The sequence below is a fragment of the Cyclopterus lumpus genome, chromosome 13, assembly GCF_009769545.1.
Source record: "Cyclopterus lumpus isolate fCycLum1 chromosome 13, fCycLum1.pri, whole genome shotgun sequence".
Lineage (NCBI taxonomy): Eukaryota > Metazoa > Chordata > Actinopteri > Perciformes > Cyclopteridae > Cyclopterus > Cyclopterus lumpus.
The window spans coordinates 19,593,934-19,618,332 of record NC_046978.1 but is presented as its reverse complement, the minus strand read 5'-3'; the positions used below and the strand labels follow the sequence as shown (position 1 = coordinate 19,618,332).

The 24,399-nt window shown below is 44.0% G+C and overlaps 1 protein-coding gene across 1 annotated transcript; it reads right to left on the bottom strand.

The window, feature by feature from the left end:
* Window positions 1-1,151: 1,151 nt before the first annotated feature.
* LOC117741186 (uncharacterized protein C11orf53 homolog) lies at window positions 1,152-14,835 on the bottom strand. Its single transcript, XM_034548038.1, has 5 exons — window positions 14,772-14,835; window positions 8,304-8,404; window positions 2,883-2,922; window positions 2,169-2,473; window positions 1,152-1,769 (listed from the first exon to the last, which is right to left on the bottom strand). Exons 1-5 carry the CDS (start codon window positions 14,779-14,781, stop codon window positions 1,338-1,340), a joined length of 888 nt encoding a protein of 295 aa, XP_034403929.1. The 5' UTR covers window positions 14,782-14,835; the 3' UTR covers window positions 1,152-1,337.
* Between the last annotated feature and the right edge of the window lie 9,564 nt (window positions 14,836-24,399).

The window sequence follows — 24,399 nt, the reverse complement described above, 5'->3', positions numbered from 1 at the left end:
CACATCGTCTCTCCTCATGTCCTCTCTCCTCACGTCGTCTCTCCTCACATCCTCTCTCCTCATGTCCTCTCTCCTCACGTCCTCTCTCCTCACATCGTCTCTCCTCATGTCCTCTCTCCTCACGTCGTCTCTCCTCACATCGTCTCTCCTCATGTCCTCTCTCCTCACGTCGTCTCTCCTCACATCCTCTCTCCTCACATCCTTTCTCCTCACGTCCTCTCTCCTCACATCCTTTCTCCTCATGTCCTCTCTCCTCACGTCCTCTCTCCTCACATCGTCTCTCCTCATGTCCTCTCTCCTCACATCGTCTCTCCTCACATCCTCTCTCCTCACATCCTTTCTCCTCATGTCCTCTCTCCTCACGTCCTCTCTCCTCACATCGTCTCTCCTCATGTCCTCTCTCCTCACATCGTCTCTCCTCACATCCTCTCTCCTCACATCCTTTCTCCTCACGTCCTCTCTCCTCACATCCTTTCTCCTCATGTCCTCTCTCCTCACGTCCTCCTCGCTGCTTGCCTCCTTTAGCCGCAGCCGTGGTGTCTTTGCGCCACCTGGTGGTCAAAAGTCAGAACTTCTTCCTGCCTGAACGTCCACCTGCTCTTTGTCTCTCATCAGTGATTATTCATGTAGTTACGTTTAACAACAACAACAACAACAACAACAACAACAACAACAACAACAACAACAACGGGACAGTGTTAAAGTTGTTCACACGTTTTCAACGACTTTCATTCCTGAAGGAGAATGAAACACATTCCATTTGTTTTCTACCATTTGGCATCTGGATATTGTATCATTTGTAATTAATGTTTTAAACACACATTTATAGTTAATATTACAACATATTAAACACGAACAACAGACGAGTAAACGAAGCATTAACATCTGAATGATTTAAATGGTGCTGACTCCTTGAAGCTAAAGGAGTCGCTCCTCTATAAACTAACGTTAGCTTCTTATGTGAAGCTTAAATACTAATTTACTGCTTTGATTTGTTTTGTTTATCCTCATCGTTGGTAATAAATACATTTACTGAATATCACCCTGACACCATTTTGAAAATCTGGTAAGTTTATTTTCCCGTAAACACAAATATGTGGATATAACTACTGTACATATTTCACTAAATCATAATTTATATATTTTTTCAAATTAGTTGAGCGACTAAACAGTTCATGAAATCATGAAAGAGACGACCTGACACTATTTTACCAACTTAAATACATGAGTGAAAACATTCAACGTATAAGGATGAAAACAAAGGAATCTCCCGTCAGGTCCAGCTCAAGTCTGTCCGAGGCTCGTCGAGTTCATTGTTCACTGTCTGTGTGCTCCGGTCAGTAGGTCCTCCTGATCTCGTAGGGCGACCAGGAGCTCACCCCGTCCTCCTTGGCCCAGGAGGCGTGAACCTCGCCGCCGGGGGCGGGGCCGACGTTGCCGTCGGACGCCTCCTCCGTCCCCATCTTGGTCACCAGGTCGCTGATGGGGGTGCCCATGTAGGACGGGCAGGGGAAGGAGGCGGAGGGGCCCGGGTAGGAGCCGCTGGTGGTCAGAGCGTGGTAGTGGGCTTCCTCCAGGGGGTGCAGGGTGTAAGGCTGGCTGCCGGGGCCCATGGAGGAGCTCCGGCTCGGGGAGCGGTAATGGGACGGGCTCCCCGGGGGTTCCGGGCTGGGCATGGAGGGCGGGGCGCTGACGGAGGCCATGCTGTCCGGACACAGAGCCTCCACCTGGGACACCGGCTCCGGAACCGACTGCTCCCACGAGTCTCTCTGAGGCAGGAAGAGAAAGACAAGCCGGTCATTCATGAGGAAGCACCCGTCATCAGATACGGCTCATAACGGCACGATGTGTTTATAATGAAGCATAGGCTTCTATACAACCAGAGGAGTCGCCCCCTGGTGGTCAGGAGAGAGAATGCAGCTTTAACACATGAAGCATAGGCTTCTATACAACCAGAGGAGTCACCCCCTGGTGGTCAGGAGAGAGAATGCAGCTTTAACACATGAAGCATAGACTTCTATACAACCAGAGGAGTCGCCCCCTGGTGGTCAGGAGAGAGAATGCAGCTTTAACACATGAAGCATAGACTTCTATACAACCAGAGGAGTCGCCCCCTGGTGGTCAGGAGAGAGAATGCAGCTTTAACACATGCTGCATAGACGTCCTACCAGGAATAAGTGCGAGGGCTCTCCTCCGTAGGGAGGCAGTAAGGACGAGAGGGCCGACGATGGCAGGAAGGATCCTCCGGAGCTGGAGAAGGCGGCGGCGCTCCGATAATCTCCGAAGGTCTCCGGGTAGTAGCTGTCGATGAAGGAGGAGTAGCTGGTCATGGAAGACGGCTCGCAGCCCAGAGGTTTACCGGCCAGCGAGGGCGAGTAGCCGTCAGGGGAGAACTGCTTGGTGGACGGGCAGAAGTCTGAGTCGGAGATGAAGGGGCGCCTCATGCCGTAGTAGCTGGGCAGCATGTGAGAGCCTGCAGAGGGCAAGAGGCAGAGATGCATAACAACCGTATTAATGAGAGCTTATGAGACAAAAAGCAACATAACAACAGAAAGCTTTACGAAAGCCAAACAGAAATAAACAAACATGTATAAAACAGTATATTAGATGAAACAATAAAAAACTATCAATACAATACCATATTGTATAATTATAGAATAAATATAATATTAATAGAAGATAAATAAATAATTACTTTATTCATATAAACCTTAAAAATAGAGTTTACAAAGTGCTTTAATAGACAAAAAAGAGAGCAAAACAAAACTTGTTTCTCTACATGTTGATTACAGCTATAAAGAGCTGATATTGACTCTGTGTTGACAGCTTCATCGTTTTTGAATTCAATAAAGAGATTATTGGATGTGATGTCTGAGTCTCACCTGACATCTGGACAAAGGAAGGCGGAGTGGGCGATCCTCCCTGGAAGCAGAAACCAGAGAAGAGAATATTTATATACAGTTATAAAAACTCTTTGTTCGTCGTCAACGTCAACTGAACAATGAAATTAAAGAGAGAGGTTTATTTATAAAAGGTTTATCTCTAAAAGGTTTATTTATAAAAGGTTTATCTCTAAAATGTTTATTTATAAAAGGTTTATCTCTAAAAGATTTATTTATAAAAGGTTTATCTCTAAAATGTTTATTTATAAAAGGTTTATTTATAAAAGGTTTATCTCTAAAAGGTTTATTTATAAAAGGTTTATTTATAAAAGGTTTATCTCTAAAAGGTTTATCTCTAAAAGGTTTATTTATAAAAGGTTTATTTATAAAAGGTTTATCTCTAAAAGGTTTATTTATAAAAGGTTTATCTCTAAAAGGTTTATTTATAAAAGGTTTATCTCTAAAAGGTTTATTTATAAAAGGTTTATTTATAAAAGGTTTTTTTATAAAAGGTTTATCTCTAAAAGGTTTATTTATAAAAGGTTTATTTATAAAAGGTTTTTTTATAAAAGGTTTTTTTATAAAAGGTTTATCTCTAAAAGGTTTATTTATAAAAGGTTTATTTATAAAAGGTTTATCTCTAAAAGGTTTATTTATAAAAGGTTTATTTATAAAAGGTTTATCTCTAAAAGGTTTATTTATAAAAGGTTTTTTTATAAAAGGTTTATCTCTAAAAGGTTTATTTATAAAAGGTTTATTTATAAAAGGTTTATCTCTAAAAGGTTTATTTATAAAAGGTTTATTTATAAAAGGTTTATTTCTAAAAGGTTTATCTCTAAAAGGTTTATTTATAAAAGGTTTATCTCTAAAAGGTTTATTTATAAAAGGTTTATCCCTAAAAGGTTTATCTCTAAAAGGTTTGTTTATAAAAGGTTTATCTCTAAAAGTTTTATTTATTTATTTAATTAGCTCACTGAGCATGCTCAGAATCTTCTTCTCTCTGCTACTCGACGTATCGATGGCGTTACCTTTATCTCCACCTAGTGGCCCGGCGAGCCCTTGGGACAGTTATTTTATATGAAACAATTTTTTTAATTTAAAAATATCTGTTTTAAAATAAATATAAATGGGTATAAACATGCCTTAGTTTTTGGAAATATAAAAAACACAGTTTACTAAATTATTAGGAGTTTAAATACAGCCGCCAGGAGCGATTTAAGAAGATCAAAATGTGATTTTTTTAAATGTTTCGTAGCACAATATGAGTTTATTAATTTCACAACCTTCCTTCTGGTCTGTTTGTGCGCTGCCATGTTGTTTCTACGAATGTGACCCACAATCACTGACACGTCATCGTGTGCATCCGTCTGTTTACTCTGGAGGCCGCGGCACCGAGCCGGCGCTCTCTGGTTTGCATACTGCTAACATCAAAGAGTTGAGATTAAGCCGCCGTTGGCCGGGAGGCAAACAAATTTTGAGGGTTGAATTTGAATGTGATTTGCCAGCGCCAAGACTTCCTCATGTGGCCGAGGTACGGCTCAGTGCATCTCTGAAGGCTGCCCATGGAAATCAGCTGAGGCAGTGAGTGTGTGTGTGTGTGTGTGTGTGTGTGTGTGAGTGTGAGTGTGTGTGTGAGTGTGTGTGATGGAGCTATTAACATTATTTCACAGAGAAGCTCTTCCTTCATATGCAAAACACGCTGCACGCATGCTCTTTTTTGGGGGGAGGGTGAGAATATTCCTATATTATGTCGTGGTGTTTTGTTTTGTTGCAGCTTCTTTATCTTCAATTTAATTTCTACTTTTTAATATAATTTCTAACTTAATTTATACAGTATATTATTTCGTATTTTACTTTTCATTTTTTGTTTTTGTTTACTATATTATTGTACTGTCACGACTTTATGTTAGAAATACCCCTATTTTAAATTTTATTTTATTATCTATTATTTTTTGGACTGTAACAAAAAAAAAATTGATATTTATATTTAATTATTTTAATTATTAATTTGTTTATATTAAAAATAACTTTTTAGTATTGTATTATTATACCTTCAGGACTTTATGTTAAAAATACCTCTATTTTTTATTTTATTATTTCATGTATTTATGTATCATGTATTTCTCTCGTGCCCCAACACGAGGACGCTCTGTGGTCAACGGCCTTTTATTCCTAAAGAGGAGCTTTAGTTACTGTGTGTGTTACAGCATCATGGCCGCCATGTGGCATTCATACACATATACAGTATATATATATATATATCTATATATATATAGATATATATGTATGTATACATGTGGCATTCATACACATATACAGTATATATATCTATATCTATAGATATAGATATATATGTATATATACATGTGGCATTCATACACATATACAGTGTATATATCTATATCTATAGATATAGATATAGATATGGATATAGATATATACATGTGGCATTCATAAACAAGGAGGAGCTGGGGAAGTCCAGGCTGTGGGGAAATGTACATTACTGTATGTATATATACGTATGTATATCGTGCAGAAACATCTCATTAAAGAAACATCTCCTTAAAGAAACATCTCGTTAAAGAAACATCTTGTGCAGAAACATCTCGTTAAAGAAACATCTCCCTAAAGAAACATCTCCTTAAAGAAACATCTCGTTAAAGAAACATCTCCTTAAAGAAACATCTCCTTAAAGATACATCTCGTTAAAGAAACATCTCCTTAAAGAAACATCTCCTTAAAGAAACATCTCGTTAAAGAAACATCTCCTTAAAGATACATCTCGTTAAAGAAACATCTCCTTAAAGATAAATCTCGTTAAAGAAACATCTCCTTAAAGATACATCTCGTTAAAGAAACATCTCCTTAAAGAAACATCTCCTTAAAGAAACATCTCGTTACAGAAACATCTCGTGCAGAAACATCTCGTTAAAGAAACATCTCCTTAAATAAACATCTCCTTAAAGAAACATCTCGTGCAGAAACATCTCGTTAAAGAAACATCTCGTTAAAGAAACATCTCGTTAAAGAAACATCTCCTTGAAGAAACATCTCGTGCAGAAACATCTCTTTAAAGAAACATCTCCTTAAAGAAGCATCTCGTTAAAGAAACATCTCCTTAAATAAACATCTCCTTAAAGAAACATCTCGTTAAAGAAACATCTTCCTAAAGAAACATCTCGTTAAATAAACATCTCCTTAAAGAAACATCTCGTGCAGAAACATCTCGTTAAAGAAACATCTCGTTAAAGAAACATCTCGTGCAGAAACATCTCGTTAAAGAAACATCTTGTTAAAGAAACATCTCGTTAAAGAAACATCTCCCTAAAGAAACATCTCCTTAAAGAAACATCTCGTTAAAGAAACATCTCCTTAAAGAAACATCTCCTTAAAGATACATCTCGTTAAAGAAACATCTCCTTAAAGAAACATCTCGTTAAAGAAACATCTCGTTAAAGAAACATCTCGTTAAAGAAACATCTCCTTAAAGATACATCTCGTTAAAGAAACATCTCCCTAAAGAAACATCTCCTTAAAGAAACATCTCGTTAAAGAAACATCTCCTTAAAGAAACATCTCCTTAAAGATACATCTCGTTAAAGAAACATCTCCTTAAAGAAACATCTCGTTAAAGAAACATCTCCTTAAAGATACATCTCGTTAAAGAAACATCTCCTTAAAGATACATCTCGTTAAAGAAACATCTCCTTAAAGAAACATCTCCTTAAAGATACATCTCCTTAAAGAAACATCTCCTTAAAGAAACATCTCGTGCAGAAACATCTCCTTAAAGAAACATCTCGTTAAAGAAACATCTCGTGCAGAAACATCTCGTTAAAGAAACATCTCGTTAAAGAAACATCTCGTTAAAGAAACATCTCGTGCAGAAACATCTCCTTAAAGAAACATCTTGTTAAAGAAACATCTCGTTAAAGAAACATGTCCTTAAAGAAACATCTCCTTAAAGAAACATCTCGTGCAGAAACATCTCCTTAAAGAAACATCTCGTTAAAGAAACATCTCGTGCAGAAACATCTCGTTAAAGAAACATCTCGTTAAAGAAACATCTCGTTAAAGAAACATCTCGTGCAGAAACATCTCCTTAAAGAAACATCTTGTTAAAGAAACATCTCGTTAAAGAAACATGTCCTTAAAGAAACATCTCCTTAAAGAAACATCTCATTAAAGAAACATGTCCTTAAAGAAACATCTCCTTAAAGAAACATCTCGTTAAAGAAACATGTCCTTAAAGAAACATCTCGTGCAGAAACATCTCGTGCAGAAACATCTCGTGCAGAAACATCTCGTTAAAGAAACATCTCGTTAAAGAAACATCTCGTTAAAGAAACATCTCCTTAAAGAAACATCTCGTACAGAAACATCTCGTTAAAGAAACATCTCGTACAGAAACATCTCCTTAAAGAAACATCTCGTACAGAAACATCTCGTTAAATAAACATCTCCTTAAAGAAACATCTAGTGCAGAAGCATGTGGTTGGACCTTCTCGTGTGAAGGCATCTGGTCCTCGGCGGTCGCTCTACAGCAACATGCCAACAAACAGCCGTCCTGTGAAGCCTTTTGACGGGCGCTTTGTGGACAAAAAGACAAAGACAGCCCTGCTTGTGCAAGCAGACATCTAAAGCCTGTGTGTGTGTGTGTGTGTGTGTGTGTGTGTGTGTGTCTGTGTGTGTGTCTGTGTCTGTGTGTGTGTGTCTGTGTGTGTGTGTGTGTGTGTGTCTGTGTGTGTGTCTGTGTGTGTGTGTGTCTGTGTGTGTGTGTCTGTGTGTGTGTGTGTGTGTGTCTGTGTGTGTGTGTGTCTGTGTGTGTGTCTGTGTCTGTGTGTGTGTGTCTGTGTGTGTGTGTCTGTGTGTGTGTGTGTGTGTGTGTGTGTGTGTCTGTGTGTGTGTGTGTCTGTGTGTGTGTCTGTGTCTGTGTGTGTGTGTCTGTGTGTTTCTGAGGCAACAATAGCAGGCTTGTCTGCGGCGGAGCACAATGTGAGGCTGGCAGGTGTGCGTGGATCAGACTTTGCATAGTTCTCCTCCTTCACGGCCCCCTTTCTGCCTCTCTCTACCTGTCCACCCCAGACTCCCCCTGAAGGTGGACGGGGGGGGGGGGGGGGGGGGGGGGGGGCATTGTGTCTCTTTTGTGTGTCTGCTCTTTGTGTCTCTCTCTGCACACACATCGTGCTCAGCTATTTACAGATTGGCTTTGCCTCGAGGGGAGTAGAGATGGGGGGGGTACAGGTGGTCAACCCGCGCAACGCTAGTCCACAAAACAAGCCACATGTCAACAAGGAGAGGAGACAGCAGAATGTCAACTGTGGCTGTTTGGTTCTGGGAGACAAATGAGGCTGAAAGGGGGGGATGGGGGATGGGGGATGGGGGATGGGGGATGGGGGGAGGGGGGGAGGGGGGTCTTACGTTGTATCTGGGCCCGCTGGTCTGCCGGGACCTCTTCTCCGCCAGCAGGTCCTTGACCGTGTGCTTGACCCGGACGCCCTGGTACACCCTCTTGGAGTATTCTAGAGAGACAAAGACATTATGTTACATTATGTTACATTATGTTACATTATGTTACATTATGTTACATTATGTTACATTACATTATGTTACATAACATTATTTACATAGCATTACATTATGTTACATAACATTATGTTACATTACATTATGTTACATTATGTTACATTATGTTACATTACATTATGTTACATAACATTATTTACATAGCATTACATTATGTTACATTACATTATGTTACATAACATTATGTTACATTACATTATGTTACATAACATTACATTATGTTACATTACATTATGTTACATAACATAACATTATGTTACATAACATTACATTATGTTACATAACATTATGTTACATTACATTATGTTACATAACATTATGTTACATTACATTATGTTACATTACATTATGTTACATAACATTACGTCACGCCCCCCTTACAGTGATACAAACTTCACACACATTGTGAGGATTTGAATGTTTCAGTTTCATCACGTCGGGCGAGCGGGTTCAAGGAAACTGTCGGTTTGGATGGACGGACGAGAAAGAAGAGGAGACTTTCTGCAAAGGGAGGCTGAAACGTCACAGGGGTGGAGGGATGGAGGGGTGGAGGAGCAGAGGGGTGGAGGGATGGAGGGGTGGAGGAGCAGAGGGGTAGAGGGATGGAGCGGTGGAGGGATGGAGGGATGGAGGGGTGGAGGGGTGGAGGAGCAGAGGGGTGGAGGGATGGAGGAGCAGAGGGGTGGAGGGATGGAGGGATGGAGGAGCAGAGGGGTGGAGGGATGGAGGGATGGAGGAGCAGAGGGGTAGAGGGATGGAGGGGTGGAGGAGCAGAGGGGTGGAGGGATGGAGGGGTGGAGGAGCAGAGGGGTGGAGGGATGGAGGGGTGGAGGAGCAGAGGGGTAGAGGGATGGAGCGGTGGAGGGATGGAGGGATGGAGGGGTGGAGGGGTGGAGGAGCAGAGGGGTGGAGGGATGGAGCGGTGGAGGGATGGAGGAGCAGAGGGGTGGAGGGGTGGAGGGATGGAGGGGTGGAGGGGTGGAGGAGCAGAGGGGTGGAGGGATGGAGGAGCAGAGGGGTGGAGGGATGGAGGAGCAGAGGGGTGGAGGGATGGAGGGATGGAGGAGCAGAGGGGTGGAGGGATGGAGGGATGGAGGAGCAGAGGGGTAGAGGGATGGAGGGGTGGAGGAGCAGAGGGGTGGAGGGATGGAGGGGTGGAGGAGCAGAGGGGTGGAGGGATGGAGGAGCAGAGGGGTAGAGGGATGGAGGGGTGGAGGAGCAGATGGGTAGAGGGATGGAGGGGTGGAGGAGCAGAGGGGTGGAGGGATGGAGGAGCAGAGGGGTGGAGGGATGGAGGGATGGAGGAGCAGAGGGGTAGAGGGATGGAGGGGTGGAGGAGCAGAGGGATGGAGGGGTGGAGGAGCAGAGGGGTGGAGGGATGGAGGGGTGGAGGAGCAGAGGGGTGGAGGGATGGAGGGGTGGAGGAGCAGAGGGGTGGAGGGATGGAGGGGTGGAGGAGCAGAGGGGTGGAGGGGTGGAGGGATGGAGGGGTGGAGGAGCAGAGGGATGGAGGATCAGAGAGGTGGAGGATCAGAGGGATGGAGGGGTGGAGGAGTGGAGGGATGGAGGAGCAGAGGGGTGGAGGGATGGAGGGATGGAGGAGCAGAGGGCTGGAGGGATGGAGGGGTGGAGGAGCAGAGGGGTGGAGGGATGGAGGGGTGGAGGAGCAGAGGGGTGGAGGGATGGAGGGGTAGAGGGATGGAGGGGTGGAGGGATGGAGGAGCAGAGGGGTGGAGGGGTGGAGGGATGGAGGGGTAGAGGGATGGAGGGGTGGAGGAGCAGAGGGGTAGAGGGATGGAGGGGTGGAGGGATGGAGGAGCAGAGGGGTAGAGGGATGGAGGGATGGAGGGGTGGAGGGGTGGAAGAGCAGAGGGGTGGAGGGGTGGAGGGGTGGAGGAGTGGAGGGGTGGAGGGATGGAGGTGTGGAGGAGCAGAGGGGTGGAGGGGTGGAGGGATGGAGGGGTGGAGGAGCAGAGGGATGGAGGGGTGGAGGGATGGAGGTGTGGAGGTGTGGAGGAGCAGAGAGATGAGGATCAGAGAGGTGGAGGATCAGAGAGATGAGGATCAGAGAGATTGAGGATCAGAGAGATGGGGATCAGAGAGGTGGAGGATCAGAGAGATTGAGGATCAGAGAGATGGGGATCAGAGAGGTGGAGGATCAGAGAGATGGAGGATCAGAGAGGTGGAGGATCAGAGAGATGAGGATCAGAGAGATGGAGGATCAGAGGGATGAGGGTCAGAGAGATGGAGGATCAGAGAGGTGGAGGATCAGAGAGATGGAGGATCAGAGAGGTGGAGGATCAGAGAGATGAGGATCAGAGAGATGAGGATCAGAGAGATGGAGGATCAGAGGGATGAGGATCAGAGAGATGGAGGATCAGAGAGGTGGAGGATCAGAGAGATGGAGGATCAGAGAGGTGGAGGATCAGAGAGGTGGAGGATCAGAGAGATGAGGATCAGAGGGGTTGAGGATCAGGGAGATGGAGGATCAGAGAGATTGAGGATCAGAGAGATGGGGATCAGAGAGGTGGAGGATCAGAGAGATGAGGATCAGAGAGATGAGGATCAGAGAGATGGAGGATCAGAGGGATGAGGATCAGAGAGATGGAGGATCAGAGAGATTGAGGATCAGAGAGATGGGGATCAGAGAGGTGGAGGATCAGAGAGATGAGGATCAGAGAGATGAGGATCAGAGAGATGGAGGATCAGAGGGATGAGGATCAGAGAGATGGAGGATCAGAGAGGTGGAGGATCAGAGAGATGGAGGATCAGAGAGGTGGAGGATCAGAGAGATTGAGGATCAGAGAGATGGGGATCAGAGAGGTGGAGGATCAGAGAGATGAGGATCAGAGAGATGGAGGATCAGAGAGGTGGAGGATCAGAGAGATGGAGGATCAGAGAGGTGGAGGATCAGAGAGATGAGGATCAGAGAGATGGAGGATCAGAGGGATGAGGATCAGAGAGATGGAGGATCAGAGAGGTGGAGGATCAGAGAGATGGAGGATCAGAGAGGTGGAGGATCAGAGAGATGAGGATCAGAGAGATGAGGATCAGAGAGATGGAGGATCAGAGGGATGAGGATCAGAGAGATGGAGGATCAGAGAGGTGGAGGATCAGAGAGATGGAGGATCAGAGAGGTGGAGGATCAGAGAGGTGGAGGATCAGAGAGATGAGGATCAGAGGGGTTGAGGATCAGGGAGATGGAGGATCAGAGAGATTGAGGATCAGAGAGATGGGGATCAGAGAGGTGGAGGATCAGAGAGATGAGGATCAGAGAGATGAGGATCAGAGAGATGGAGGATCAGAGGGATGAGGATCAGAGAGATGGAGGATCAGAGAGATTGAGGATCAGAGAGATGGGGATCAGAGAGGTGGAGGATCAGAGAGATGAGGATCAGAGAGATGAGGATCAGAGAGATGGAGGATCAGAGGGATGAGGATCAGAGAGATGGAGGATCAGAGAGGTGGAGGATCAGAGAGATGGAGGATCAGAGAGGTGGAGGATCAGAGAGGTGGAGGATCAGAGAGATGAGGATCAGAGGGGTTGAGGATCAGGGAGATGAGGATCAAAGAGATGAGGATCAGAGGGGTGGAGGATCAGAGAGATGGAGGATCAGAGGGATGGAGGATCAGAGAGATGGAGGATCAGAGAGATGAGGATCAGAGAGATGGGGATCAGAGAGATGAGGATCAGAGAGATGGAGGATCAGAGAGATGAGGATCAGAGAGATGAGGATCAGAGAGATGAGGATCAGAGAGGTGGAGGATCAGAGAGGTGGAGGATCAGGGAGATGAGGATCAGAGAGGTGGAGGATCAGAGGGGTGGAGGATCAGGGAGATGGAGGATCAGGGAGATGAGGATCAGGGAGATAAGGATCAGAGAGATGAGGATCAGAGAGGTGGAGGATCAGAGGGGTGGAGGATCAGGGAGATGAGGATCAGAGAGGTGGAGGATCAGAGGGGTGGAGGATCAGGGAGATGAGGATCAGAGAGGTGGAGGATCAGAGGGGTGGAGGATCAGGGAGATGAGGATCAGAGAGGTGGAGGATCAGAGGGGTGGAGGATCAGGGAGATGAGGATCAGAGAGATGAGGATCAGAGGGATGGAGGATCAGAGAGATGGAGGATCAGAGAGGTGGAGGATCAGGGAGATGAGGATCAGGGAGATGAGGATCAGAGGGGTTGAGGATCAGGGAGATGAGGATCAGAGGGATGGAGGATCAGGGAGATGGAGAGGTGGAGGATCAGAGAGATGGAGGATCAGAGAGATGAGGATCAGAGAGATGGAGGATCAGAGGGGTGGAGGATCAGGGAGATGAGGATCAGAGAGGTGGAGGATCAGAGGGGTGGAGGATCAGAGGGGTGGAGGATCAGAGGGGTGGAGGATCAGAGGGGTGGAGGATCAGAGAGGTGGAGGATCAGAGGGGTGGAGGATCAGAGAGATGAGGATCAGAGAGATGAGGATCAGAGAGGTGGAGGATCAGAGAGATGAGGATCAGAGAGATGAGGATCAGAGAGGTGGAGGATCAGAGGGGTGGAGGATCAGGGAGATGAGGATCAGAGAGATGAGGATCAGAGAGGTGGAGGATCAGAGGGGTGGAGGATCAGGGAGATGGAGGATCAGAGAGGTGGTGGATCAGGGAGATGAGGATCAGAGAGGTGGAGGATCAGAGGGGTGGAGGATCAGGGAGATGAGGATCAGAGAGGTGGAGGATCAGAGAGGTGGAGGATCAGGGAGATGAGGATCAGAGAGGTGGAGGATCAGAGAGGTGGAGGATCAGGGAGATGAGGATCAGAGAGGTGGAGGATCAGAGAGGTGGAGGATCAGGGAGATGAGGATCAGAGAGGTGGAGGATCAGAGAGGTGGAGGATCAGGGAGATGAGGATCAGGGAGATAAGGATCAGAGAGGTGGAGGATCAGAGAGGTGGAGGATCAGAGAGGTGGAGGATCAGAGAGGTGGAGGATCAGGGAGATGGAGGATCAGAGAGGTGGAGGATCAGAGAGGTGGAGGATCAGGGAGATGAGGATCAGGGAGATGAGGATCAGAGAGATGGAGGATCAGAGAGATGGAGGATCAGAGAGATAAGGATCAGAGAGATGAGGATCAGAGAGGTGGAGGATCAGGGAGATGGAGGATCAGAGAGATGGAGGATCAGAGGGATAAGGATCAGAGAGATAAGGATCAGAGAGGTGGAGGATCAGGGAGCCGAGGGTCCGCCCCCCCCCCCCCGTACGCTGTGTGGACTCTGCTCACCTCAACACATTCCTCGGCAGCATGAAGCACAAAATATAAATATAAACTCCATATAAATGCAAACGTTATTCATGCAAACGGGGAATTGCATGCAAAAAATATAATTTATGTAAAAGATGTGAACTTTTTAAATCGATATTTTAGATAAGACACAACTTTGACTTATCGACATTGTTCTTTGCATTTGTCAAAACATATATACAGTAGATATGAATATCTATCTATGTATATTTGTATATATTTATATATACAGTATATTTAAATATATATATGTATATATATACATATATATATTTAAATTAGTATATATATACGTGTATATATATTTATATATACTGCATATATACATATGTATATATACAGTATATACATATGTATATATACATATATATTTCTATATACAGAATATATAAATATATATATGTATATATACATATATATATTTAAATTAGTATATATATACGTGTATATATATACAGTATATATACATATATATATATGTATATATACTGTATATATAAATTAATATATACATACATGTATATATATATTTATATATACTGTATATAGTGTATATATCCATATATATATTTATACATACTGTATATACTGTATAGATACAGTATATATATATATTGATATATCTATATAAATATAGATACAGTATATATATACACACAGTATAAATATATATAAACTAAACATCATCCTGTCATTATTAGTTAAATAAATATTTAAATGTTACGATATAAAGTTGTGATTGATATTCAAGCAGCTTTTGAATATCACACACAGATGATGTGAGTTTACACCGTTACTAACTGTTGTTGTTGTTGTTGTTGTTGTTGTTGTTGACACATTCATTGCAACTATTTTGACTTCTTTCTATTTGGCATCAATATGAGGAAACTAAACACACAAAAACAGGTCCAGGTCACTTTCTTCCCTTCAAAATAAAAGCACCACTTTGTTTAAGTAACAACGTGACATCCAACATTTTAAACATAACATCTACCTGTTACAGTGAATGACAACAGAGTGTGTCTTACCTGTGTCCATGATGCTGCAGAGCAGTCTGACACACACACACACACACACACACACACACACACAGAGGCCTCTGTGTTCTCCGCGGTCTATTTGCCTACAGTAGCTGGTCCCGGCGTGCAGCACCACACTGAGTGGCCGGGCTCGCCGGGAGGCTTTAAGGGCTCGCCAGGAGGGCAGGGTCACACGGCTGCTTCTTCTTTCAGAATGACCTTTCTCTATTTGTTTAAATGCAAATGTTCGGTGGGGACGTTTTTTAGTCTATTTGCATCCGCAATCCAGATTAGGGGGGTTGGCCGCATGCAGCCCCCCCCCCCCCCCCCCCCCCCCCCCCCTGCTCCCTCATCCCAATCCAGAAAAAGAGAAAAAGGATATTTATTGTTTCCTCTTTGTGATTTGTAGCTTTGTGGGATGTGTGTTCGCTTTTTTTGTTTGAGTAAAATACACAAAAGAAACACGTCTTTTTTTTTTTTTTTTTGCATTAAAGCACATTATTGTGCAATTTCCCACTCAAATTGATGTTTTTTAAATGTTGTATAAAAGAGAGAGGCACTAAAAACCAAATGAGTCATGAAGGAGCGCCGGAGGCCTCGGGTCGGTTCTCCCGTTTCAGAACACAGATCTTTTCTTTTTAATGTTTCCTGGTCGGAGACTCGCGAGGGAACGTTTATTAAAACACGTGAATAGAGTTACGAGTTTCCCCCAAAATGTCGCGGTGAACACGACACACATCGCTGCGTCTGCATTGATGTCCTGAATAATAACCGCTTACAGAAGTCTTTTGTGTCTCATTCCAGAGATGAAGTCTTTTCTTCTGTGGACAAAAGAACCAAAATACACCCGAGTAGAAAAAGAGAAAAGTGCTTAAATAAATAACCTCTGTGAACCGTGAGTGTGGCGCCTCCTTGTGGTCAGAGGAGGTTTTACAACGGGGAAGAAACCAGGACAATGAAGTTTGAACACGAAGCGTTTCATTCAGTTTAGAGACGTTGGTTTTAATTAATAACTAGTTTGTCTGTTTACGTCTGTACATTTATCATAATGCATATTTAAACATAATATGTATTAAAACTTGTAACACAATAACTCCTCTTAATGTGAGTGATGAAGTGGTGAAGTTTGTTCACACAGCATTCAGAGCCTCTTTTGTACACATTTATTAATAAAAACATGAAGAAAATATATGATTATATATGAGAGGAGTCGCCCCCTGGTGGTCAGGAGAGAGAATGCAGCCTTAACACATGAAGCATATACTTCTATACAACAGAGGAGTCGCCCCCTGGTGGTCAGGAGAGAGAATGCAGCCTTAACACGTGAAGCATATACTTCTATACAACCAGAGGAGTCGCCCCCTGGTGGTCAGGAGAGAGAATGCAGCCTTAACACGTGAAGCATATACTTCTATACAACCAGAGGAGTCGCCCCCTGGTGGTCAGGAGAGAGAATGCAGCTTTAACACATGAAGCATAGACTTCTATACAACCAGAGGAGTCGCCCCCTGGTAGTCAGGAGAGAGAATGCAGCCTTAACACGTGAAGCATATACTTCTATACAACCAGAGGAGTCGCCCCCTGGTGGTCAGGAGAGAGAATGCAGCCTTAACACGTGAAGCATATACTTCTATACAACCAGAGGAGTCGCCCCCTGGTGGTCAGGAGAGAGAATGCAGCTTTAACACATGAAGCATAGACTTCTATACAACCAGAGGAGTCGCCCCCTGGTGGTCAGGAGAGAGAATGCAGCCTTAACACGTGAAGCATATACTTCTATACAACCAGAGGAGTCGCCCCCTGGTGGTCAGGAGAGAGAATGCAGCTTTAACACATGAAGCATAGACTTCTATACAACCAGAGGAGTCGTAATCTTTTCTGTTCAACTGATGACTTTCTCAGGAAAAGGAGAGCCGTTGGAGAGCACACACACACACACACACACACACACACACACTCACACTCACACACACACACACACACTCACACTCACACACACACACACACACACACACACACACACACTCACACACACACACACACACACACACTCACACACACACACACACACACACACACACACACTCACACACACACACACACACTCACACACACACACACACACACACACACACACACACACACACACACACACACACACACTCACACTCACACACACACTCACACACACACACACACACACACACACACACACCTGGACCTCATTCAAAATCAGTGAAGCTGCTCTGGTTCAGAAGCTTTTCTAATTGTTATTTAAATCCTTAAGAATTCAGTTTGATGTGGAATGAAAACAAACGTCGTTCCATTCTTTTGTTTCTGTCACCGCAGACAACCAGCTCATAATACTGCATGCATGTAATATGTGAGTCATATTTGACATGTAATAAAAAAGAAACAAATCTTTTAAGATTGCCACTTTAAATGTTCATTATTCATCTTTTACTGAGTTTATGTAGATGTCAGTTCAGGTTGTGAGAGTCTGAAGCTCTGATGCAAGAATCTTCTTCTGCCCAGAAGTCCGTTGCAGAGAGCATTCCTCTTATCGGAGTCACTAACTGATGAAATGTCGACGCGCGTAACAAAAGAACTGATGTTTACGAGGAAGTCGGCTCGCAAAATTCCCTCTAAACAGGCGGAGTGACCGGAGAGCCGGTCTGGTGTGTGAAACCCCCTCATCGTAAAATGGAACCGGTTCATTCACTGCTTTTATTTTATTTAATATTTAGTTCAGTTCAATTCTGTTTTTTAAAAATTTGTATTGAATTATTAATATAATTAATTATATTTTGTTCTATTCTATCCTTGGGCGACTCCTCTGGTTGTATAGAAGTCTATGCTTCATGTGTTAAAGCTGCATTCTCTCTCCTGACCACCAGGGGGCGACTCCTCTGGTTGTATAGAAGTCTATGCTTCATGTGTTAAAGCTGCATTCTCTCTGCTGACCACCAGGGGGCGACTCCTCTGGTTGTATAGAAGTCTATGCTTCATGTGTTAAAGCTGCATTCTCTCTCCTGACCACCAGGGGGCGACTCCTCTGGTTGTATAGAAGTCCATGCTTCATGTGTTAAAGCTGCATTCTCTCTCCTGACCACCAGGGGGCGACTCCTCTGGTTGTATAGAAGTCTATGCTTCATGTGTTAAAAGCTGCATTCTCTCTCCTGACCACCAGGGGGCGACTCCTCTGGTTGTATAGAAGTCTATGCTTCATGTGTTAAAGCTGCATTCTCTCTCCTGACCACCAGGGGGCGACTCCTCTGGTTGTATAGAAGTCAATGAGAATATTACTGTCTGTCACAGTGAGGTGGTGATAAAACATTTCTCAGCATTTCTGGTTCTTTTAACAGTTTTATTTTTCACAGAAACTTTAAAAATATTTAAGATGAGAAATCTTTTTCTGTCGCGTCGGCTTATGAACTGAAAACATGAAACGCTGTAAAACTTTTGACTATCATCATGTAAAGTTAGTTTTTGCTTGTTTTTCCTACATTTTTGTATTTTTTACACACCAGTTTGTGCTTTTTGAACTTTGCATTTAATCTGTTGTTGGTGGTGAAGAACCGGGAGCTGCAGCGCCCCCTGGTGGAGGTCTGCGCCCACACGTCACACCATTTAAATATAGGAGTCAAAGATTTAAAAGATGAAGTAAGAAGTTTATTAATCCTGAAAGAAGTTCTTGTGCCAGAAGAAAAAGGAAAATATAAACACATAGAAACAGAAGAGTAATAATTATAAAATATAAAATAAATAATAATAGTGAGGTAAATACAGAAATACATTTTTTTAAAGAGAAAAAAGTCAATAACAAAGCAGTAAAATCATAAAGTATATAAGAAGTAATATTAACACCATTAACTAATAGAAACTAAAATATAAAAGGAATACTGTGTTATGATATTGAGTAATATTGTCAATAATATTGAAAAGGTATAAAAAGTTATATTGCACATGATATATTTAAATGTAATATTGCACATAATATATTAAGTATACTATTGTATATAATATCTATAAATGTCTTGGTGTACATAATATATAAATTGTAATATTGCACATAATTTATTAAAAGTAATATTGTACACAATATATTGAAATGTTTTATTGCACATAATATATGAAACGTAATATTGCACATAATATATTTGAATGTAATATTACACATCATAAATTAAAATATAATATTGCACATATTGTATTTAAATATAATATAGCACATCATATCTTAAATATCTTAATATTGTACATAATGTAGGAAACGTAATATTCCACATAATATATTAAAATATAACATTGCACATAATATATTAAATATAATATTGCACATAATATATTAAATATAATATTCCACATAATATATTAAAATATAACATTGCACATAATATATTAAATATAATATTGCACATAATATATTAAATATAATATTGCACATAATACATTAAATGTGATATTGCTCCTAATATATTTGAATGTAATATTGCACTTCTATAATTATAATATAATTGAATGTTTTAGTAACTCCGTAGAGGTTTGTGAGCTGACCTCCAGTGGAGTCCTTCGGTCATCACGACACTCTGCAGTTCCTCCACTAGGGGGCAGTGTGAGACCGCTCAACACAGAAAAGAAAGACGACACAGGAAGATTAAAAAAGATCAATACCAGAACCTCAGTAAACACACGTGACCAGGCATCAGACAGAGGGGGAGGAGCCTGGAGCACAGCTCCTCCCCCTCTGTCATCTGGGCTTGACATTGGGTGAAGAAGGCAGGCTCCACCTGGACAGGTGTCCATCTTATCTCAGGGCTCACATAGAGACAGACAGCCATCCACGCCCACGGGCAGGTTCCGGTCTTTGGACCGCGGGAGGAAGCCGGAGAACCCGGAGGGAACCCACGCTGCCCCTGGAGAACGTGACACTCCCCACTGAAGGCTGTGAGGCCACCGTCCTGATTCATAGATTGTTCGAGTTTGACAATTTCGCCGTCGCCATCTTGGATTACGGCCGTCCGCCATGTTGTTGTTTTTTTGCAACCAGTGAACAGGAAGTGACCCGATCTGGACTGAGGAGGAGTGACGTGTACGTCTCTGGTAGAGAGACCTGTCAATCACCGTGTCGCCCCGCCCTAAAGCAACATCATCACTTACTCAGAGTCGTGTTGAAGGCCCAGATTCTCTCTTTCATCTCAAAGTTTGGTCTCCACCTCGTTCTCCAGCTGGTTGAACCAGGAAAAGCAAAACAATGCGCTGAAAGGAGCTAAACCGCCCCAATAGACTTCTGAGGGAAAGCCTTCACATCGTTTACATGTAAACAACGGTTACAATGTGAATTAAAGACGCTTTAAGTAACATTTTGTTTTTGTACTTTTACTTAAATGAACAGTTCCCTCTGCTGGAATCTAAATATTAGGCTAAGCTCAAACTAATAAAAAGTCTTAAGTTTAATGTGTCGAGTCCAGGTTACACATATCTGTCACTTTTTTACGACACAACCAGAAGGTTCTCGTACGTTCTTAACTCTTTTTTCTTTTTCTTCACCCTCTTAAAATCAGGAATAACATGTTTCTTATCACAGGACGAGGTCTTGGACCGCCGAGTGGAATTTTCCAGAGCAGGGAGGGAGGAAGCTGCGTTGGAGAGGATCCTCCGTGGGTTCCTGCACATTTAGGGATCGTTCTCGTAAAGCTTGTAAAGTTTCGGTTCTGCGTCTTTGGCCACTTGCTCTTTCTTGGAAATCATCGTGCTTCGTCACACAAGAGAGAAATACTTTAAATTCTTCGGAGGGTCTGGAAGAAGTATTTCGCTGAGTGGGAAAATATAAATGTTTATTCAAGCTCTGTATGCACACATCGTCACATGACTTGGGCCAAAGAATCGGTCCCTCCATAAAAATGCATGTCGGTATTTCCACGCTCAACTGTTGGGGAGAAGTCATGATGTCATCATCCGTCCCTGAGAACCATCGCTGGCAAAAGCAAAAATGTACACACCAAGTCAGTGCTTCATGTGTTAAAGCTGCATTCTCTCTCCTGACCACCAGGGGGCGACTCCTCTGGTTGTATAGAAGTCTACGCTTCATGTGTTAAAGCTGCATTCTCTCTCCTGACCACCAGGGGGCGACTCCTCTGGTTGTATAGAAGTCTACGCTTCATGTGTTAAAGCTGCATTCTCTCTCCTGACCACCAGGGGGCGACTCCTCTGGTTGTATAGAAGTCTACGCTTCATGTGTTAAAGCTGCATTCTCTCTCCTGACCACCAGGGGGCGACTCCTCTGGTTGTATAGAAGTCTACGCTTCATGTGTTAAAGCTGCATTCTCTCTCCTGACCACCAGGGGGCGACTCCTCTGGTTGTATAGAAGTCTACGCTTCATGTGTTAAAGCTGCATTCTCTCTCCTGACCACCAGGGGGCGACTCCTCTGGTTGTATAGAAGTCTACGCTTCATGTGTTAAAGCTGCATTCTCTCTCCTGACCACCAGGGGGCGACTCCTCTGGTTGTATAGAAGTCTACGCTTCATGTGTTAAAGCTGCATTCTCTCTCCTGACCACCAGGGGGCGACTCCTCTGGTTGTATAGAAGTCTACGCTTCATGTGTTAAAGCTGCATTCTCTCTCCTGACCACCAGGGGGGCGACTCCTCTGGTTGTATAGAAGTCTATGCTTCATGTGTTAAAGCTGCATTCTCTCTCCTGACCACCAGGGGGCGACTCCTCTGGTTGTATAGAAGTCTATGCTTCATGTGTTAAAGCTGCATTCTCTCTACTGACCACCAGGGGCGACTCCTCCGGTTGTATAGAAGTCTATGCTTCATGTGTTAAAGCTGCATTCTCTCTCCTGACCACCAGGGGGCGACTCCTCTGGTTGTATAGAAGTCTATGCTTCATGTGTTAAAGCTGCATTCTCTCTCCTGACCACCAGGGGGCGACTCCTCTGGTTGTATAGAAGTCTATGCTTCATGTGTTAAAGCTGCATTCTCTCTACTGACCACCAGGGGGCGACTCCTCTGGTTGTATAGAAGTCTACGCTTCATGTGTTAAAGCTGCATTCTCTCTCCTGACCACCAGGGGGCGACTCCTCTGGTTGTATAGAAGTCTATGCTTCATGTGTTAAAGCTGCATTCTCTCTACTGACCACCAGGGGGCGACTCCTCTGGTTGTATAGAAGTCAATGCTTCATATGTTAAAGCTGCACCTTGGAAGTGTTTTCAGAAATATCCTAAAACTCTGTTTGCGTGTGAACGAGAGTCCAAAATGTGGAGGAACATAATCCGTCTAAGATAAAACACACCGAGCCGTCACGCTCCTCAATCAACAACACATTCGGTCCCATTACAGTAAAATGGAAGCGTGCTCCTGAAACCAGACCAGGTCTAGGGATGGAAGGCAGCCGGTCTTCTCTCACATCGGAGCTGATGGATCACAGGTCCGGCTCTTGGAGGAGCGCACGGAAACATATTAACTTGAAGGGGAATTGAATCATTTTCCTCAGCACTTTATAAACAATTTCTCCTTCTGAGTGTGCAGGAAGTGAGCGGGACGCGATATTTAACCGGCGAGATGGAAATATGAGGGAACCCCCCCCCCCTCCTTCCCCCCCCCTTCCCCCCCCCCCCCCCCCCCCCCCCCCCCCCCCGGTACCGACCCGTTGTAACACTGTGAATGCTGGTGAGGCTGCACAGCACCGATGCATTCAGCCACCGCAGTGTTGTGTGCAGGAGCATCAAAACAACAACAACAACAACAACAACACTGCACGGTGCAGCGCAGACAGACGGCACGCGGTGAGCCCGTGTTGACTGTTCAGGTAGAATCCTCCAGAGCTCTCATGAAACCTCCTCTCTGAATATGAACGCTGCAGCGCGTTACACCTGCATGCTACGTGGATTTATTGTGCGCGTGGACTTCCAGCTCTGTGCTCCACATCCTCATACAACGCTTCTCATTCCTCGTATGAAAGGTTATTTCATAATAACTCTTCTCCGTTTCACGCGGGGTACGAACAGCCGTCCACCTCCACCTGACCCCGGTTGGCTTTTTACGTCCTCCTGGACAAAATTCCGACGGATCATTTATCCGTCGGAATTTTAGTTATGATTGTTGGATGAGGCTTTACAACATATACTGTACACCATGATGTATGGAAGAAGACTGGAAATCAGAAGTCTATATTTCTTATCTTAAAAGCCGCATTATTCACTGACCACCAGGGGGCGACTCCTCTGGTTGTATAGAAGTCTAGGCTTCATGTGTTAAAGCTGCATTCTCTCTCCTGACCACCAGGGGGCGACTCCTCTGGTTGTATAGAAGTCTATGCTTCATGTGTTAAAACTGCATTCTCTCTCCTGACCACCAGGGGGCGACTCCTCTGGTTGTATAGAAGTCTAGGCTTCATGTGTTAAAGCTGCATTCTCTCTCCTGACCACCAGGGGGCGACTCCTCTGGTTGTATAGAAGTCTAGGCTTCATGTGTTAAAGCTGCATTCTCTCTGCTGACCACCAGGGGGCGACTCCTCTGGTTGTATAGAAGTCTATCCTTCATGTGTTAAAGCTGCATTCTCTCTACTGACCACCAGGGGGCGACTCCTCTGGTTGTATAGAAGTCTAGGCTTCATGTGTTAAAGCTGCATTCTCTCTCCTGACCACCAGGGGGCGACTCCTCTGGTCGTATAGAAGTCTATCCTTCATGTGTTAAAGCTGCATTCTCTCTACTGACCACCAGGGGGCGACTCCTCTGGTTGTATAGAAGTCTATGCTTCATGTGTTAAAGCTGCATTCTCTCTCCTGACCACCAGGGGGTGACTCCTCTGGTTGTATAGAAGTCTATGCGTCATGTGTTAAAGCTGCATTCTCTCTCCTGACCACCAGGGGGTGACTCCTCTGGTTGTATAGAAGTCTATGCTTCATGTGTTAAAGCTGCATTCTCTCTCCTGTCCACCAGGGGGCGACTCCTCTGGTTGTATAGAAGTTTATATAAATGACTCTACTTCCCTCAGTAAACATTGCAGTCTCAGCACACTTTACCACCACTCGTTGTGTTTGCTTTTCAAACTGACCTCATGAATGGAAACTCAGGCCCGTTTGATGACCGTATTTCATCACTCTTTTTTCTCCTTCTTCTTTCTTTCTTTCTTTTTTTGGCTGACAGAAGCAGACCTGACAGCTTCAATTCATTTAGTGGTGCGTAGGAGCAGAAGAAAAGCTTCGGCCCGTCACTCCGCATGAGCCGACAGGAGGATTAGAAGAAAACAAGAGCCCAGTTTGCTTGGAGGGGCGTTTGGTTTGCTCACCTGTGTGGACCTGCAACGGCTCCCCGACAGGTGTTTCTGTGGTTCAGTGGTTCAGGCTGGTGGGAAGCTGTTTACTTGCATAGCTGCAGTGGATGGTTGTGTGTGTGTGTGTGTGTGTGTGTGTGTGTGTGTGTGTGTGTGTGTGTGTGTGTGTGTGTGTGTGTCACATTGTGGGGACTTTCCTTCCACCCCAGGGTTAGGGTAAAGGTGAAGATTAGATTCAGGATTTAGGTTTAGGTAAAGGTCAGTTTAAGATAAGGGTTCAGGTAAAGGTCAAATCTAGGTAAAGGTTAAGGTTACATTTAGGTAAAGGTAAATGTTACATTAAGGTAAAGGTTAAGG

Bases quoted from the DNA above. Each gene is read 5' to 3' on its own strand.
- LOC117741186 (XM_034548038.1), bottom strand. The intron at 2,923-8,303 runs GTAAGACCCCCC...TTCTGCTTCCAG, and splicing joins CCAGCGGGCCCAGATACAAC to GGAGGATCGCCCACTCCGCC. The intron at 2,474-2,882 runs GTGAGACTCAGA...TGCCCTCTGCAG, and splicing joins TTCCTTTGTCCAGATGTCAG to GCTCTCACATGCTGCCCAGC.